This window comes from Fringilla coelebs, assembly GCF_963513975.1.
Source record: "Fringilla coelebs genome assembly, chromosome: 3".
Taxonomy (NCBI): domain Eukaryota; kingdom Metazoa; phylum Chordata; class Aves; order Passeriformes; family Fringillidae; genus Fringilla; species Fringilla coelebs.
Window position 1 is genome coordinate 62,054,703 of NC_140030.1, and position 17,316 is coordinate 62,072,018.

The 17,316-nt window shown below is 44.7% G+C and overlaps 1 protein-coding gene across 1 annotated transcript in view; it reads left to right on the forward strand.

Moving 5' to 3' along the window:
• Window positions 1-5,859: 5,859 nt before the first annotated feature.
• Window positions 5,860-17,316, forward strand: part of TMEM181 (transmembrane protein 181) — a gene marked incomplete at its 5' end in the record, with an annotated part of 32,684 nt that continues 21,227 nt past the window's right edge. Inside the window, one exon of the mRNA XM_084202333.1 lies at window positions 5,860-5,990. Coding sequence (XP_084058459.1) covers window positions 5,860-5,990 — 131 coding nt within the window. The remainder of the gene's footprint in view (window positions 5,991-17,316) is intronic.

The window sequence follows — 17,316 nt, forward strand, 5'->3', positions numbered from 1 at the left end:
TTAGCCACGCATGTTCCCAGGCCTGGGACCTCAGAAATATGCCCAAGTCCTGCAAATTAGTAGACTTAAATGGCTGAGGAGGAGACCCATTTGTAGATTTGCACAACAAAAAATTAATTCATTCCAGTGGCCTGCAAACACATGCTGAAATGCCTGTATTTTTAAAGTTTTCCCATTACTTTGTAAAAAAAAAAAAGTCATATGCTATTTATAACTGGGTATTCATCTTTGTAGTTCAGAGCAGAAATGCCTGACTGGAGAAAGGAGACTTCCAAGCAAAGAATGAGGCCCTCCCCTGGTGATGCTGCATGCTTCTAGTTAGATCTAGCAGCACCTAGAGGGTCTCACTATTCATTAATGTGTGACTGCATATGTAGACAATAATCAGCTTCTAAAAGGAGAAAAGTTTTCCAAAGTATCTGTCACTTTTCACTATTTCCAATTTTAATTGCTTCCCTCGAGATGTACAGACAACAGTTCAGAAAGGGAAGAATGATAAACAATGGAAACCATGGAACCTCTTCTCTGAATAATGACCTACTCTATGTGGAACAGGTAGCCAGGTGCTGGCAGGGGGAGCTGCAGGGCTGGGTCCTGTGGGATGCCGCCAGCGCTGCCCTGCAGGATGGTTTCAGACAGCTTCAAAATGGGCCCAGCACAGGACACAGCTGAGCACACACGGGCACAGCTGGTGGTACCTCTGTGGAAACATATTTAAGTTAGGGCACAGGCAAGAGGAGGGGACAGAAAGACTGAGAGGTAGCAGAGGAATGAGAGGAATAGCGGATTTGTCTTCATAAACAGGCTGTGGTTCTGCTGGTAGGTAAAACTGGGAGATAAAAGAAACAATGGGAAGGATTCCACTGATTGATGAATGGAAAAAGATATTTGCCTTTACAAATAAACAGTAAGTTTGCTGATAAATTAAATAAAACACTGAAAGATGAAAGAAACAATGGGGAAGAAAAACCCCTAAATTCTGTAAGAATTAAAAATTAAAAGGGAGGGTTATACATTAGAGGGAAATCTTTGGTATCAGGCATATTGGGAAGTCTGTACTCTCAAGTACCTCGGCCAATGGGGAAAGAGAAGGGAAATGCAGCTGGGAAATTAGGATAAAAAGGGAAGCTGCATCCTCCAAGAATTTGAGAGACCCCCAAAGGAATGCCCCATGGCTTCTCCCTTTATTCAAATAAAGCAAAAGGACTCCTCTGTCTCCTTTTTCGACATAAACCTCTGATGTTTGTGGATTCATTTTCCTAACAGGAACATCAAGGTTGGAGGAGGAGGAGGTGCTCCATTGTAGGGCAGCCCCCCCCCCCCCCTTCCCCAAAAGTCTGTTGTTTATTGTTATACAAATCAGTGCCCAAACGTTTATCTCAATTGGCAATAAATTAATTTCCCTGAGTAAAGTCTAGTTGTCTTCCAACAGTAATTGGGAATTGATCTCCCTGTCTTTATCTCTACTCATGAGCTTGTTTACTCTGGTCCTATTTATTTTCCCCCTATCCAGCTGGTTTCAGGGAAGAGAGTAGGAGTGAGCAAGCAGTTGGGTGGGAGTTTTTCTGCTCATCCAGGGTCAACCCACCACGCATTTTTAGTCTGAGATTATAAAATTTGCATGACTATTAGTCAATCCTAATTATTCTTGAGAGATAAGACTGTTTCTCACAAGAGGCATGAATTTCAAAGGAAGAGTAATAGGCATCTCAAAATCAAAACAAAGGTGTTCTGCCTAAAATAGGCACACTATAACTGCTGGATGTGTCATTACATGTATTTTCTCAAACATTGTGAAACTTTTTAGAAAAATACATCTACGGAGCTTGAAAATTGTGTTTAAAATTTTCTTTGAAATACGCCTGCAGCAATATGCTGTGTGAGAACTGAAAAGTAAACACGGTGATCTATTTAATGGACTAAGATAACTAAAATACAAGTCATTGCAATTAAAAATATGCAGTTGTCTAAAGTCTTCACTAGTTGTTATCTAGATATGACAAGTTGTTGAGTTTTTATTTCCCTTAGTCATATTCCTTTTAATACCAGTGGTATATTTAAGTTAATAAATGCCACTGGTAATTATTATTCCAAGTGCAGTTGGCCTTTGAAAACCAATAATCAGAGTGAAACACCATATAAAATGTTAATTTATATATAGGACAGGCAATCTAGTTATGCTCCCATTTCAATCTTCCCATTGCTCTCAGCGTGACAGTCGAGAGAAAAGCAGCCCAGCCATACCAAGAGGGACACAGAGCATGAACAGGTGTGATCAGCGTTCCTCTTTGTCTTCCTTGAAATCACCTCACAAGAGATTCTTCTTCAATTTTGATCAAAAGGGATTTTAAATCTTATTTTATTTTCTTGTCCTCACATCTCTTCAAAGTAGGATAGATGCAGGGAAGATTCATCTCCAAAGAGACAGCGAGAGAGTGATGAGTGTTTCTTGCTGCTGCTGTGAGGGTCAGGACTGCCAGCTGCAGCCAACTGTGTAGAGCTTTGTTCCTCCCAGCGATGACAAGAGCAGCTGCGGCTCCAAAGCCGCTGTCAGCTCAGAGATGATTTGTTATGGGTGATCTGTCATGGGCTGTCCCAGCTGTGCTTCTGTGCCACCTCTTCAAATAAACGAGAAGCTTTGCATCACAGTGAACACCGCCCTCCTGCCGAGCAGCGTCACCCTTCTGTCCCCAGCACGCTGCTGCGATCCTCTGCGTGCACAGCAAGGGCTGCGTGACAGCAGTTGAGTCACGTCATCGTCACATCGCTGGTTAGCTGTGACAAAGCAGTTTTCTGGCAGGAGAAGGCAGTCAAGCCATGATGGCCTGGGGCAAGACAAGGGTTATTCTCCTCCAGAGTTAAGGCAGAAGTGAACAACAGGGCAGGTGGACCAAAGTCACAAGTTTTCTGTGGGGCTCAGTATGGTTTCTACTCTGCGGTTTGGGGATACTCAGTGACAATGCCTGTATGTGGTGAGACTCAGGGGCATAAATGGAGCTGTGTAACAGCAGCACAGGTTCTCTTATCTTGGCCATCAGCGCAGATGTGTGCTTGTTTCTGTGTCATCTGATGTACCCATCCTTAATTGCACATGAAAGGAAAAAGGCAGTTGCTCCTTTCAGCCAGCAGCTGCCACTACTGCCTTTCTCTGTCTCAAAACAGTTTTGAGGGAGAAAGTGTTTGTTAAGCAGGAGGACTTCTGTTTGTTTGAAGGGTTTGTTCCTCTATTGGAATAAAAAAGGGGAAATAAGGGGACTTGAGCTGGCAGCATTTATTTCCTTAACTTCTCAGCTCCAGCTGCTATTGCTTCTGAAAGAGTCCAGAGCAATAACCCTGGTGCTTTTCCATGGACTGCTAAGCTTTGTATTTAAGCACTACCATAATAATACATGTGGCTGATGCTGCAAAAAGCTCACTATACACAGGGGGAGAACCAGGAAGAAAAATGAGAAAGGCGACTTCTGATAAGCTCCACCCTCAAAAATAAACTTTTTCCACATTATGTGATATGATGCAGTGCAGATGTTGATTACATCTTAGTCTTAGACTCCTGGGGCTTTTCTCTCCCTCATGAAGTCCAGAAGCACTCAGGAGATGAACTGAGTTCCAAATGCTTAAATTCTAATTGAGATTGTCAGACTCTCAGCAGTACTTTAGATCAGTTTGTTCTTAGATGTGGTTTGATGCTACCTCTCTTTTATCATGTGCTGTGAAGATCAGCAAAATCAGACAGAAGGTGCTGTGCTTGGATACATGAGCTGGGGTGCCCTGAAATGAGTGGGATAAGTCATGCCCCACTGCTGGTTATCTGCTGGTGACTCTTGCACCTTATTTGCAAATCTGTCTATGAAACCTTGGCCTCCCTTTGCTTTTACTTAAGTTGTGCTTCCTACAGAACCAAACACGTTTCTGTGCCAGCCCAGTCTGCGCTGTGACTGCACTGGACAGGAAAGATGGACAGCCAGTCATGGGAGAAGAATGATCTGTTAGGTCTGCAAGGCGGGGTAAGTGAGCAGCAAGCTGAAATGTTCCATCCATCAGATATCAGACCTTCACAGAAGAAAACAGATTGGCAGTTTTAATAGAAGTGTCTGTTCAATATTAAAAATATGTTTTAATGCTTCTCGTGTTTACTAAAATAAAGAAACCTGAAACTTCTTTGATGAAAAGGTTTTGATGCAAGCTAATTTTTTTTTTTTTACCTTAAAAATGTTACGTAGGAATTGCACACAACCCTTAGTACTGCTCTTTTGTTTATGCATTCTTGACCTCCTTAGAGTCTTTTGAGCATTTAATATGGACGACAATGTGAATATTGTGACACAATACACAGTTGCTTGTGTCTTCCCACAAGTTTTGCTATTCAGAAGCCTAATTTTAATCCTATAATATCTGATATTTGTTGGTTGAAACACTGGTCTTTTTGATAGCAGAAGTTGGTGGGTTAATATGTGGTCAATGCTAACACCTTCTCTGTGAATAACCTGCCAGCCTTCCATAGAAGGTGTGGAACTATCCCATGGCATTTGAGGTGTAGAGAGACAAACACCATTGGAAGCCAGCCTGGATAATGTTCAGCATAACAAAGAACATTGAGTGTCTGGAATGATGCTGCTCTGGGCTCTCAAAAAATGAACAAACCAACCAAAAAAACCCTTAGTCTCTGACTTAAATGTGCACATGGCTTTTATCTGCTGCTATGTCTTCTCAAGCTTAGAAATATTCATAGATAGGAAATACAAATTTTTGGTCAGAGATGAACCTTCCTTTCTCCCCCACCTGCTGGGAAAGATGAGTTGTCTGTCCCTCTCCCACTGCGCCACCAGGAGTAACCTTTTCCCAGCACACATTTGTGAGAGATCAAATTAAGTAAAAATGCATGTTCCAGTCTTAGTATGTGATAAAATACAGACTAAGGGCAAGGCTGGCAAATAACCCAGCCCAGCTTCCTGAATGTCAACAGGGAAGATATTTACATGAGAGGAGCAGTACAGAAGACTTTGATATTTATACCTTCTAGACACAATGATTGCATATCAAGAGTAACGGAATTTTTGCTTTTAATATGGATGTCATCACTGCCATTAGTTAGTAGAAATCAAGGCTTCAAGTGATTGAATAACTTAAATGAGTTTAAATGTGAATTTGTTTATGAAGGAAAGTTTAATATGAATGAAGCTAACATGGTGCTCAGTAAACTGACTAGAGTTTCAGTTCAGAGGTTCTAGATTTAGACAATGCAAACAGCATCATTCTTAGTTTTGGACCATTTACAGTGTCATGACCATGAAAAGTAGATTTAGCATAAGGCTTCTTTTACATACCTGCTACGTTGGGGAAAAGAAGCAATAAAAATCAGAGCATTTATTTTACATGGAGCTGGTATGTTTTTAAGGCAAAACCAGTTTTATTTAAAAAAAAGAAAAGAAAAAATAAAAGAGATATTTTTAGCAGAGGTAATGCGAGCTCGTTGCTTACTTCCCGGCACCGGCCGCCCCTCTCCGTGGTGCTGAAGCGCTCCCGCCGCCCCCGAGGGTGCGGGCCGCGCGCGGAGGGCCCGCCCTGCGTCCATCGCTCCTGCATCCCGCGCTGCTGCTGCATCCCCCATTCCTGCATCCTTCGTCCCTGCATCTCCCGCCCCTGCATCGGTGGCTCCTGCATTCGGCCCCTTCCCTGCATTCAGCCCCTTCCCTGCATCCCCCTTCCCTGCATCCCCCGCTCCTGCATCCGCTCCCCCCCGCATCCGCCGCCGCCGCTGCGGCTCCTGCGCCGCCCCCGCCCCGCGGCCGCGCAGCGCCGGGCGGGCTCCGGCGGGGCTCCATGGCGGAGCGCGGGGCCTGAGGCGGCGGCGTGGGCGGCATGGAGGCGGATTTCGCCGCTTTCGGGAGCCCGCTGTGCGGCGAGGTCAAGCGCTTCTGCCGGCGGGTGCGGGAGACGTACCGGGAGATCCAGGAGGACCTCACGCCCTACAAGGATGATCGCTACTACCGGTACTGCCGAGCGCGGCTCCGGCCGGCATCGGGGCCGAGCGGGGGGCGAGCGGGGGGTTGGGTGCCGGGCATCACACGAGGAGCCCCCGGGGCTGCTCCAGGCCCCGGGGCTGCTCCAGGCGAGCGCCCAGATCCCGCAGCCCGGCGGCGGAGGGGCCGCTGCTCCGCCCGGGAGATGTGCTCTGGCAGCGCCCCCCGATCTGACAGCCCCACGCCTCTCTTCCTGCCCTCACCTGTTAACACCCATACACAGGCAATTTCCATCTGCGTCCCTCCCGTGCTACCACTTTTCCACTGTCGTAGCAAGCAAGGATGTGTTGTAGAGGCAGCCGCGAAACAATCCTGAACGGGGTAAGAACAGATTAGGAAAATGAGAGTGGTTGGCAAAGGCTGAGGTCAGAAGGGACAGAGACACTGCGTGGGCTACACCCACATTTCTTCAGAACCTTGCCTTGTCTGCTGTTTCCGTGACTGACCAGTGATGGCTGGAGAGTATGGGTGGTTTGAGATTACACAAGGCTAGGAAGGGCTCCAAGGGTTGGATGCCTTGGTTATAAATGAAAGGAATTTTTGAATTGGAGGAAGTTTCTGAAAAAGTAGAATGAACATCAGGAGAAACAGGTGCCATTAATTTTGCAGAGAATGGATGCTGTTCAGCTACACAAATACAAGCTGGGGAACAGTTATATGACATTTTTGTCTTAAAAGGGTGTAGAAATTGTAATCTTTTATAAAATAGTCGCTTTCAACAATGACATTGTCTTATACACATGAGGAAGGTAAATGTACAGCAGAAGCATAAGATGTGAGAGTTACACCACCTACTTTAGTCAACACTCCAGACCTTAGTGCAACCTGTGTCCAGTTCTGAACACCATACTTCAAGGGCCTGTCAGTGGAAGAGAGGATAAGATAGGGATTTGGATAATCAGGAGACTTGAAAGCAGAGCTTTGAGGAAAATTTGAGATTACTCCCCCAAAAGAACAAACATTGAAGTTGGAGGAATATGAATTTCTGTAAAGAGAAACTTCATGTTCATCTTGGACAAAACAGTACAGAGTAATATTAACTGAAGCAATAAAAGTTCTTGTTAGACATCAAGAAGAAAAATCTGAATGGGAAGGATGGCAAAACACTACAAGAAAGGATTATCCAGAGAGACTCCAGCATCGCCATCATTGGAGGGTTTTAAAAACTTTTGACAAACATATCCCAGGAAAGTCTTAGATGTGGCAGATGCTGTCCTAAGACAGAGGGAAAGATGAGGTACCTTGTAAGGTCTCTTTCAGCTCTATTTTACTGTGCATCTGGGCAGTCTGCTTCTGCAAAGTACCCCAGCTGTTCTCCTGAAGTCATTTGACTTCACAATGTGTTTTTTCCCAGTGAAGGGGCAGGTGGTCCATTAGATTGAGTTTGTCTCATTATTCACAACATCAAAGACTACAAAGTAACAGAGCTTGGAAACACTGACAGCTTGGCCGAGTCTAATAAAACCATGGTCTTTCCTAGCAAAACAGTGGCTCCTTACACTTGAGCGTGGTGTGAGAAGCCATGGGAGGTGATAAAGAGTGATGGTGATGTACCTGTGTGCACCTGGCAGCGCAATGAGGAATACTGGCACTAGAATGGAGAAAGAGGGGTGGCATTAACTTGTTGAATTAACAAATAAGAGGTCCTGGGAGAGGCATTTGTTCAGCTTTATTTCTAGAAGAATCCTGAGCTCTCCAAGATAAACTATTATTAATTCATTTTTATGACCTTAAGAGTGTATGGAGGGACTTTCTGCATTGAAAAGAAAAGTTGCTACCTCAGTGAATCAAATGAGCTTGCAGAGTTAGTGCTAGATTACCCTTTCTTCAGTGACAATACCTGCAAGAGGTATCAGCTGCTGGTCATCTAGAATGAAATGGAGTAATACTGAACTCCTAACATGGAAATAATACTTTCTGACTTACAAGTTATGCTAGTAATTCTCTGCATTCACAAGATCTTAACCTAAGTGACCTGGTGTAAAGTGAGTTTCTGTTACTGCCACTGCATTCCTGCTGTTCTGGCGAGTGCTTCCCTTCAGTACTGTGGGTGGATGTAGCAATGGCACCTTGCTTTTTAGATTCCTGGTGTGGAGGAGGGTTCCTTGATGCTACCATGCATTCTTCTTACAGGCAACTCTCACTTATGGGAAGGAGAATTCGATTTTTGATCCTCTTGTCCCTCTTTGTTTTACTCAGGACATTTGGCCAGGTTATAAATGAGCACACTCTGGGATATAATGTAGATACTTACTGCTCTGACAGAAGATAACAACTCCCCTGCTTCTCTAAGCCATTTTGAGTACACTTTTGGTATGAAAAGAGCTTAGTACCAATTTTACTAAAACACATTTTTATCTCTTTGACATGCTAGCAGTGAGATACCAAAGCTTACCAGAAGACACCAGGCTTCCCAATCAGCTGACAGATATTTTTCAGTGGGAATTTCATAACTCTGTCACCTAGCTGGTGTTGAAGAGTTCAGCTTACTGGAAGCATTTTGATAGGAATTGAAGTGTCTATCTGATAGACAGAAGAGAGCAGAAGGATGGCCAAATTGTGGTCTGACATCAGAGTTGCATAACTGCAACATGACATTCCTGAAAAATCAATTTCTAGGTTAATGAATATGTACCACTGGCAAATCAGCTTCTACAGGGAAGCACAGTGTTGATGCTGAATTTAGTAATAATACCCAGACACTAAGATAAATGTCCTTCAATCTGCCCTGCTTTACACAAGGGATAAACTTTAAACTCCTATCATGTAATAATATGACATTTTGTACATCAAACGGAAAAGACTGTATATAGGACATCAGAAAAAATATTTTTTAACTTGCAGCTTTAATTAATGCTTGATGTTACATAGACAATCTTCAAACCATGTGGGGAAATTTCATTGACTGTGGTTCTGCTCCTCTGGCAAAAAGACCTGAGAATACTACATCATTTGACTCAGCAATAAAGAGAAGATGTTAATTTTTCCTTAGAGAACTGGTGCTTCTGAGGAGAAACCTGAAGTTGCCAGAGAAGGCTGTTATGATAAAATATACAATTCTTCACACCAATATGCATCTTCTACCCAGGCCAAAGTGCAAGTCTGTGAGAAGCCGTGGGGTCAACAAGACCTTGTTGGACATCTGCAGTCAAATTCCTGGAAGGTTCATACTGCCTTCGGCCTTGACCCAGGCAGGATCTTCAGGCTGATTTGATCACAGCTGGTACCCTTTTGTTCTTTCAGGGTCCTGGCAATTGGAAGAACCTGAATGCCCCCAATGGGAAGTATATAGCTAGGGCCAGAAGGCTTGAAACAGAAAGAAGAGGATGAGACTAATACTGTAGCTTTGTGATTGCTTTAAGCTGCCATAAGCTGGCTCTGTGGCTGGAAAAAGCCATCCTAGCTCTCATTTCCTTGGTCACACATTTCTGCTCTTTCCTCATCTGCCCCCAATTAATCCTTTATGTGCACACTGACTGAGCAACTAGTTCCTAAATGACCTTTAACTCGGATGATTTCCATTATTCCATTCACCAGTCCACTGCACTAACATGAGTGCTGGCAAAATTGGAAGAGCTCCAGCTAGAAAGAGGCTGGATTTCACCTGTTGTCACTGAAGGTGTGACTCTGTAGCTGTGAGCCATGAAAGTGTAAACTGGCCATGATTAGTGTGCTAAGGTGTTCAGTTTAAGTAGAATCCCAGCTGAGTGAGCATTCAGCCTCCTATTGATAGCTCAGTCTGGCTTCTCTTGCAAGCCTCATTCATCACACACTGTCCAGCTCCTATAACCGATGAGACAGACAGCAGCTTCTTGCACTATTTCATCCCAGAGCAGGTCAGACAAGGCACTCAGTGGCATCTTCTTGGAAGAAGCAGAGTGAGACTGACTGACTCTGTGAAGAGAGAGGAGTTTCACAGTGTCTTCCCTCCAAGTGTTTAGTTTGTGAACTCAAGTGCGAAAATTTTCACAAAAAATAGCACGAAATGTACATGTTTACAGTGTATTCACAACCCTTTGTAAATTGGTAGATGGCAAAGAGAAGTGTGGTCCCATGGCTAATTGAAGTGAGCTGGATTTCAAGCTCTGCCATCCTCACAGTTCCCCAAGCGACTTTTGGCAAGGCTCAGTCTCTCTGTGCTTCAAGTTTTCTACCTACCCAATGAGAAGAACATAGTTTTGGTTTGAGGATAATAAATGCACATTAGTGAGACACCTGAGTGACAGAAGGATTGGAACAGCTCAGTTGTGTGCGCATAAATACAGAGAGTCATAACTACACAACCACAGTTCCCAGAAGACTGGGAATGGTCACAGATGCTGTAAGTACCATTCCATCATCTTCTGGCCAGGGAGACTTGTTGGAGAAGCCAGAAGTGTGCTGGAAGCAACACAACGCATGTCATAGGCATCCATGACCTAATGGCCAATTGTGGCTCGGCAGTGATGATAACTTGTTCTGAGCAGATACACTTTGTTAAGTTGTCCTGATCACTCAAAGCTTTATTTTCTTTCCCCCAGTTAATTCTTGTCTACAGTTTTAACTCTCGTTGATTTAAAATGTGTGGACACCTTTTCTTCATCAGTTGGTACTATGTATTTCTCAAGGCAACTATTTTTATGAGATTACCAAGTGATCATCAGTGCTGTAAATCACTGATGGGATAAATACCAGTATCAATGACTAAATTAATTCCCAGCATGTTTTTAGGTTCAGTGTTGTTACGCAAAAGTGGTATACTGGGTCCCACAGGTCACAAGTAATGACATAACTGCCCCCAGAGTAATGGAATAAAATGAATAATATTATTAAACCTAAGTACTGTTAAAAAGGAAATGCAATAAGACCATTGTATCATTGAAGTAACCTCTTAATGAAATTATTTAACTGTTGAAGAGATAATTTTAAAATTATTTGTTGACTGATCTATCTAAGCATTTCTTTGGGGGTCATCCCGAAGTGGCTCTGCCTTCTGTATGTGACAAACACCAAAGCCAGCCAGTTACTCTGAATTTCATTCAAGATTACACATCAGGTATTCCCGCATGTTTTAGTAACTGCAGGGCTGACTTTCTATGAGCAGATGTTAGAACTATCAAAAATGAGTACAAAACATAGTTTGGCTAACCCCTATACCTTCCTACTCTTTACTATCACTACCCAGGTTGACAATCTTTGTTGCCCAGTCTTAGGACATTTAACAGAAATTCAGAACAGAAACTCAACTCTATGTTAAAATTGTGCAAGAACAGAACACTGTTGGGTGTGAACTAGACATTTTTATTACATAGTGTGTTTAAAGTAGTCGCTTACTCCTAGGATTTACTTTCTGTTGCTCGTGAGCTGACTCTGTTCTCTGCAAACATGATACATCAATCACATCCCTTGAATACCACAAAGCTTCGTGCAGATGACTGCAGTGACAGCATTTTAATTCCACTGAAAGAGCTGGTAAACAAATCATTTACGACCCAGGTGGCACTAAGCATGTGCGTGTTCAGCATGGATACGTCACACTGGGCCTTTTGCCTAAAATGGACGGGTTTAGACTGGATTCACAGCCACTTTTCTGTCCTAAGTATTTTCTGTTTATACCATTAAATTTCCCTCTGCTACCTGTGGTTGCTACTACTACAGCACAAGCTGATAAAACATACTAGAAATGTGGAAAATACTGCTGTTATCCTGGCACAATGACACATTTGGCCTTATAACCAACAGTATGAGGTTCAACTAGACCAAACGCTGGGCTCTACACTTTGGTCACAGCCCCAGGCAGTGCTACAGGCTGGGGAAGGGCAGCTGCAAAGTGTCCTGGCAGAAAAGGACCTGGGGGTGCTGGTCAGGAGCTGAACATGAGCCAGCTGTGCCCAGGTGGCCGAGAAGGCCGATGGCTCCCTGGCCTGGATCAGCAATGGTGTGGCCAGCAGGAGCAGGGCAGGGATGGCCTCCTGTCCTCAGCATGGGGAGGCTGCACCTCGAGGGCTGTGTCCAGCTCTGGGCCTGCACTGCAGGGAGGACTGAGGGGCTGGAGCGTGTCCAGAGAAGGGAGCTGGGGAAGGGTCTGGAGCAGCAGCAGTCCTGTGAGGAGCAGCTGAGGGAGCTGGGGGTGTTTAGTCTGGAGAAAAGGAGGCTCCGGGGAGACCTTGTCACTCTCTACAGCCAGGTGGGGTTCAGTCTCTTTTCCCAGGGAATACCAGGCACTGGACAAGAGGAAATGGCTTCACGCTGCAGAAGTTCAGGTTGGACATTAGGAGGAATATTTTCACAGAAAGGGTGATTCGGCATTGGAACGGGCTGTCCAGGGAGGTGGTGAAGTCACCATCTTTAAGGGTGTTTTAGGAAAGACTGACGTGGCACTGCGTGCCATGGTGTAGCAGACACGGTGGTGTTAGGTCAGAGGTTGGACGCGGTGATCTTGGGGATCTTTTCCAACCTAGCCTGTTCCCTGATTCAGTATAACTGGGATTTTGAACCCGCAGCGCTCGGCAGGCCAGGACCAGCTGTGTGCTGGCGCTGCAAGCCGGCTCACGACACATAAGCTGGCGCCGTATCGCACTCCCGCCCGAGAGGTCTCTCCCGCTCTCCCTCCCGCCGTCCCGGCGGAGCGCTGCCGCATGTCCCCTCGGGCTCGCCGTAGCTCCCCCGCCCTCCTCTCGCAGCTCCCCGGCGGCCGGGGCGCGGCGGGGCCCGTGACGTGTGTGGGGCCGCGTGGCGGCCGCGCGGTGACGCACGCGGAAGGCGCCGCGCGGCGCCGGCTGTGCCACGGCGGCGGCGCGCGGAGGAGGTGCCGGCAGCGCGCGCGCGGCGCCGCGATGGAGCCGTGAGTGGGGGCGGGGGGCGCGGGGGGTGCGTGAGCCTGAGGGGCGCCGGATCGCTGGGGTCCGGGTCCGGGAGAACAAACTCAACTCTGTGAGGGAGGAGCTGAGTGTTGTCATTGACAGAATCTCAGAACGGGCAGGCTTGGAACGGACCGCGGTCGTGGGGCGTGTGGTCCAGCCTGCCCGCTCCGGCAGGGTCAGTCCTAGAGCACGTGGCACGGGATTGTGTCCTGACGGGCCTTGAGTATCTCCAGGGAGAGAGACCCCTCGATCTGGAGGGGTCTCTCTCCCTGGGCGGTCTGAGTCTCATTCAGTTTATACGCCGGGTCCTCGTTAAGGAAATCAGCTCGCCGAGGGTTAAATGAATGTTTCTGAGGTTGTGGTTTGTCACTCAGGGCCCCGAGAGTGACTGTCCTTTTATTTAGGTGAACGCTGTGAGTTTGCCTTTTATATGGCGAATAAAACCTCCCCCCACCCCCGGTATCTTTACTCTCGGATTGTTTGTTAAAGGAAGAAATAAAACTTGTTTTCCCGGATGTTTCTTGGCATGGACAGAGCCATAGCCGTGATTAATTATTCAGACTTAAATGAATACAACGAACAACAACTAAAAAACCAAAAAAGCCAAGCCCACCCCGTGTACACATACAATGGTAAAGCATAGCCATGTTTATCTGTCAGTTGTCATGTTGAAGTTCAATATAGTACTGACAATGTTAATTTTATGCCTCTTTTTGTGTAGTCATGTGCTGCCTCATTAGCTGTTAACCCTTGGGGAATACATTTGCAAGAAGTTCAAGGTCTTCTGAGGGACACCAAAGCAGGCAATGTATTTAAACCATGAGCAAGTGCAGGGTGCATGGATAGCCCCAGTACTGTCAACGTAGGTAGAATATATAATTATTCAAATCAAAGTGGGTTTGATGGTTCTATTTAGGAGTGAGCCTAAAATAGAGAAGAGCAGTTGGAGGCAGAGATGTTAAGGCTGGGATTTCAGAAAAGCTGCTGTGCATAAAAGCGAGCTATTTCTGATTTTAATATCGACTCTGTGCCTGCATACTGCTTAATCTCAGTTTCACCACAGCTTTCCCTTCTTTAAAGTCAGTCTTTAGTGAAAACTTATATAACAGGCTCTGTTTTTCATGATGGTCTTCATTAAAGACTTTGTTGTGCAGTCATGAGAAGTGATTTGAAGATGAGGAATATCCTGAGGAACATTTTGCTGACCCTTTAGAGACAAAACTTTACTCCAAAAGCAAAACATAACCCACCTTTATATCTCATGTATGAATGGCTACTAAAAAATTGCAGTAGCTATGAGTGTGTGTTTCCAAAGTTAACTCTGTCACAGGCTGCACTAGAGCAGCTTAGTTTTACTGATTGCTGTTTGAGACGTGTAAGTATACTGTTTCTCTGTATCTCAGGGTTTTCTCCTCCTTTGCAGTCAGTTTCAGACATAAGTTAATTATAAACCACTCTGAATTAGGGTAAAGCTGAGTGTAGGTGGTAAAGGCTGCCTGAAATACCTGCAGACAGTTGGATGCCTAGTCTTGAGCTTTGGACTGCTGTGGTTGGGCTGATTAAAGTATCTTCCACTTTGTTTGGTAGAGGAAAGCACAGTTCTTGACTTGTCTGAACAGGTGCATCCGGAGGGAGTAATCTTTTTTGATTTTCCTATAAATGTGTTTACAACATTTCATTCTTTCTTGGGCCTTTCGAATGTAAGATAGAGGCTTCAGTGGGGCATCACCAACTTGCACTTACGTATATTCATAAACTTTATGTAATCTCTTTCCAAAAGACAGGTGTTGAACAATGAACTCAGGGGAAGGTGATTTTACCTGCTTTGTGTGTCAGCTGGTGGTAGGTGCAACAAGACACTTAAATCTACACAAGGAAGTTCTGTGGCTGTGGCGAGGGGCAGTGGAGCATGCATCACCTGATAGGAATGCTGTAAATTGTGGTTTGCCCTCATGAGAAATGCAGTTAAGATTTGGCTGAGTTCTTATATATGCTGTGAGTAAAAGTGTCCGTGTTGCTTTACTGACCTCTAAAGCAGCACATTCAGTCAGTGGCTTAGATGAGACTTGAGGGGTACAGGTGGGAATGAAAGGAAAACACGAAGTGTGTCCCTGCTCTCTGTGTCTCCACTCTTGGCTGGGTACAGCATCCCTGTTGGTAGGTAGGTGTACACCTACCCATTCCAACTACTAGGTGTTGCACCATCTGGAGAGCAGCTGGAATAAAGAATGAGCCAGTGTCTGGAATGTGTTCTTCAAAAGCTCACAAGCACATCTACTCTGGCCTATGTGTAAACCAAGGTGCTAGTTGCCAGTGGTTGTAGCAGTCTTGGCTGAGTGAGGAACTGGTGGCTTTCCTGCAAGGAGTGTGGGGAAGGAGCTGCTTGTCATGTCCACATCGTGCATTTTGCAATGTATGCAAAAACTTGGAAATTAGGAAACTTATCAAAAGAACCAAGAGCATGCACAGCAATTCAGAAGTATCCTGCAGCAGCCTGTAGCTGTGAAGTGGATGCCCAGATGTGAGCTGTTCAGACAGCACAAATGTTATGTTATGCTTTACTGCAAACATGATACCCTTCCACTTGTCAGCTATGCTCAAGCCATGGACTTTCCTGTGTTTGAGTGTTCCTCAGTATGTGCTCTGCCATGAAGCATTTGGTATCCACTTGAACTCCTACAGTTAATTTAGGCATCTCCACATTTTATGTACTGTTTTTATATGTCAGGGATTTTCTTGTTACGATTAATATTTTGGTATCTCAGGATAATATCCCATCTTGGTGTACTCAGGTAGACAGGGAATACCAGGTTATCTCTGGAACTGGAGGAGCCCCTGGAACTGATGGAAAAATGCACCTTAGTTAGCTGTTTTAGCACTAGTACAGATTTAATAGCTTTAACATGGTTTAAGTGCATGAATGCTGAGATTTTAAGACATTGATATAAGAAAAATCCCTGCAAAAGTTGAGCAGACAAGTTCTGGTTTGAAATGCTTCTATTAATTGGCACATTTAAAAGTCAGCTTAAAGCCCTATTTGTCTGTGAGCCTTCTGTGTGATGATCTGATATTGCTTCTTTGGTAATTACTTGGTTGTTTCATGTATGGTTTCCCTTTTTTGGCTGTACAGTCAGCTGTTCTGACCTCTAGACTGATGCAGAGTTTCTGCTGTGTGTAAAGGTGTGTGGCAAGTGTTTTGCAGGTGCTGTGCCTGGAGTCCTGCACAGCCAGTTTGTGCAGGCTCGTAACATTTGCAGCTACTTGCTTGCAGTTCTCATTACTTCAGTGGGGTTTTCCTCCCTTCCCCACCTCCTTTCTGTGTTAATAAATTAAGATTTGGATCTCTCAAACTTTACAGTAAAGAAATAATTCAAATTGGTTTTGGTAGTGCTTCATTTGGCGAAAATGCAGTGATTCTCAAAGAAAATAGAGGTTGTTATTATTAAATCCTTGTACTGGTTTAAAGTGAATTTTTTGCCTTGCTTTAAGGGCTGCCATGCGTGCAGCACATGGTACCTGGTCCCAGAGTTCAGGCTGGGCTTATGGGGAGGATTTCACCACCTCTTCTGCAATCCTTTGTTAATGTGGTGAACCAGTAAGAGCACCATTCAGCTGGTAAAAAGAAGAAAGAAGTTTTATTCCAAGCTAAAAGGGAGTGCTGTAATTCAAGTCTTAAGGTTTCATTTCTTTCCATGATGGTGCTCCTACAAATTTATTGGAAAACACCGCCATCAGCCCCCCAGTCCTGCAGCTTTCCCATATGAACTGTACAGATTCCTATGATCATACCTCCTGGAACAGCAGTAGAAAGTCAGGTATGTGGTGGCTCAGTTCTGGTGTATCTCAAGAGGAAATGTTTGCTGTATTTTGAAACGTGGTGGATTTGTCCACCTTATGTAAGATTAGTTACTTGCTCATATTTCCCTTAGGCTAACAGAACTGGAAGTTACCTGTTTTCCAGGGAATGCAGTTGGCATTTTCAATGCACACCCACCCCTACCCCCGTTTTGTCTTTAACCTAATGATAACCACCAATGCATAGTGCAGGAAATGTCATTGCTTGTATGTGTATTTTTATTTAGCAAACTTGAGTTCAGGTTTTTATTTCTCAAGCTTTGGTGGAGCTCAGACAAGAGTTCAAAGCCTGAGCATGCACATCTAGCAGATCTGGAGTTCTGCCCTACTCCTTGTTACGGATGCTCCTGCTAGGTTGAAATTTTTGTTTGCTGTATAGACAACTCATCAAGATCCCGTGCAGGTAGCTGAGTTGTTAGTGATGTCTGTCCCTTTTGATTAAGCTCTCATTGCAGGAGACATAGGGTCTTGGATGTTTAAGTTATTAATATATGAAATAACACAAACAACCTTTCCTCCCTTTAAGAAATGCTTTGTGTTGCACAAGTTTTAGGACAATAGAAAACCCTAACATTAAAAAATGGGCCAAGTTTATACAT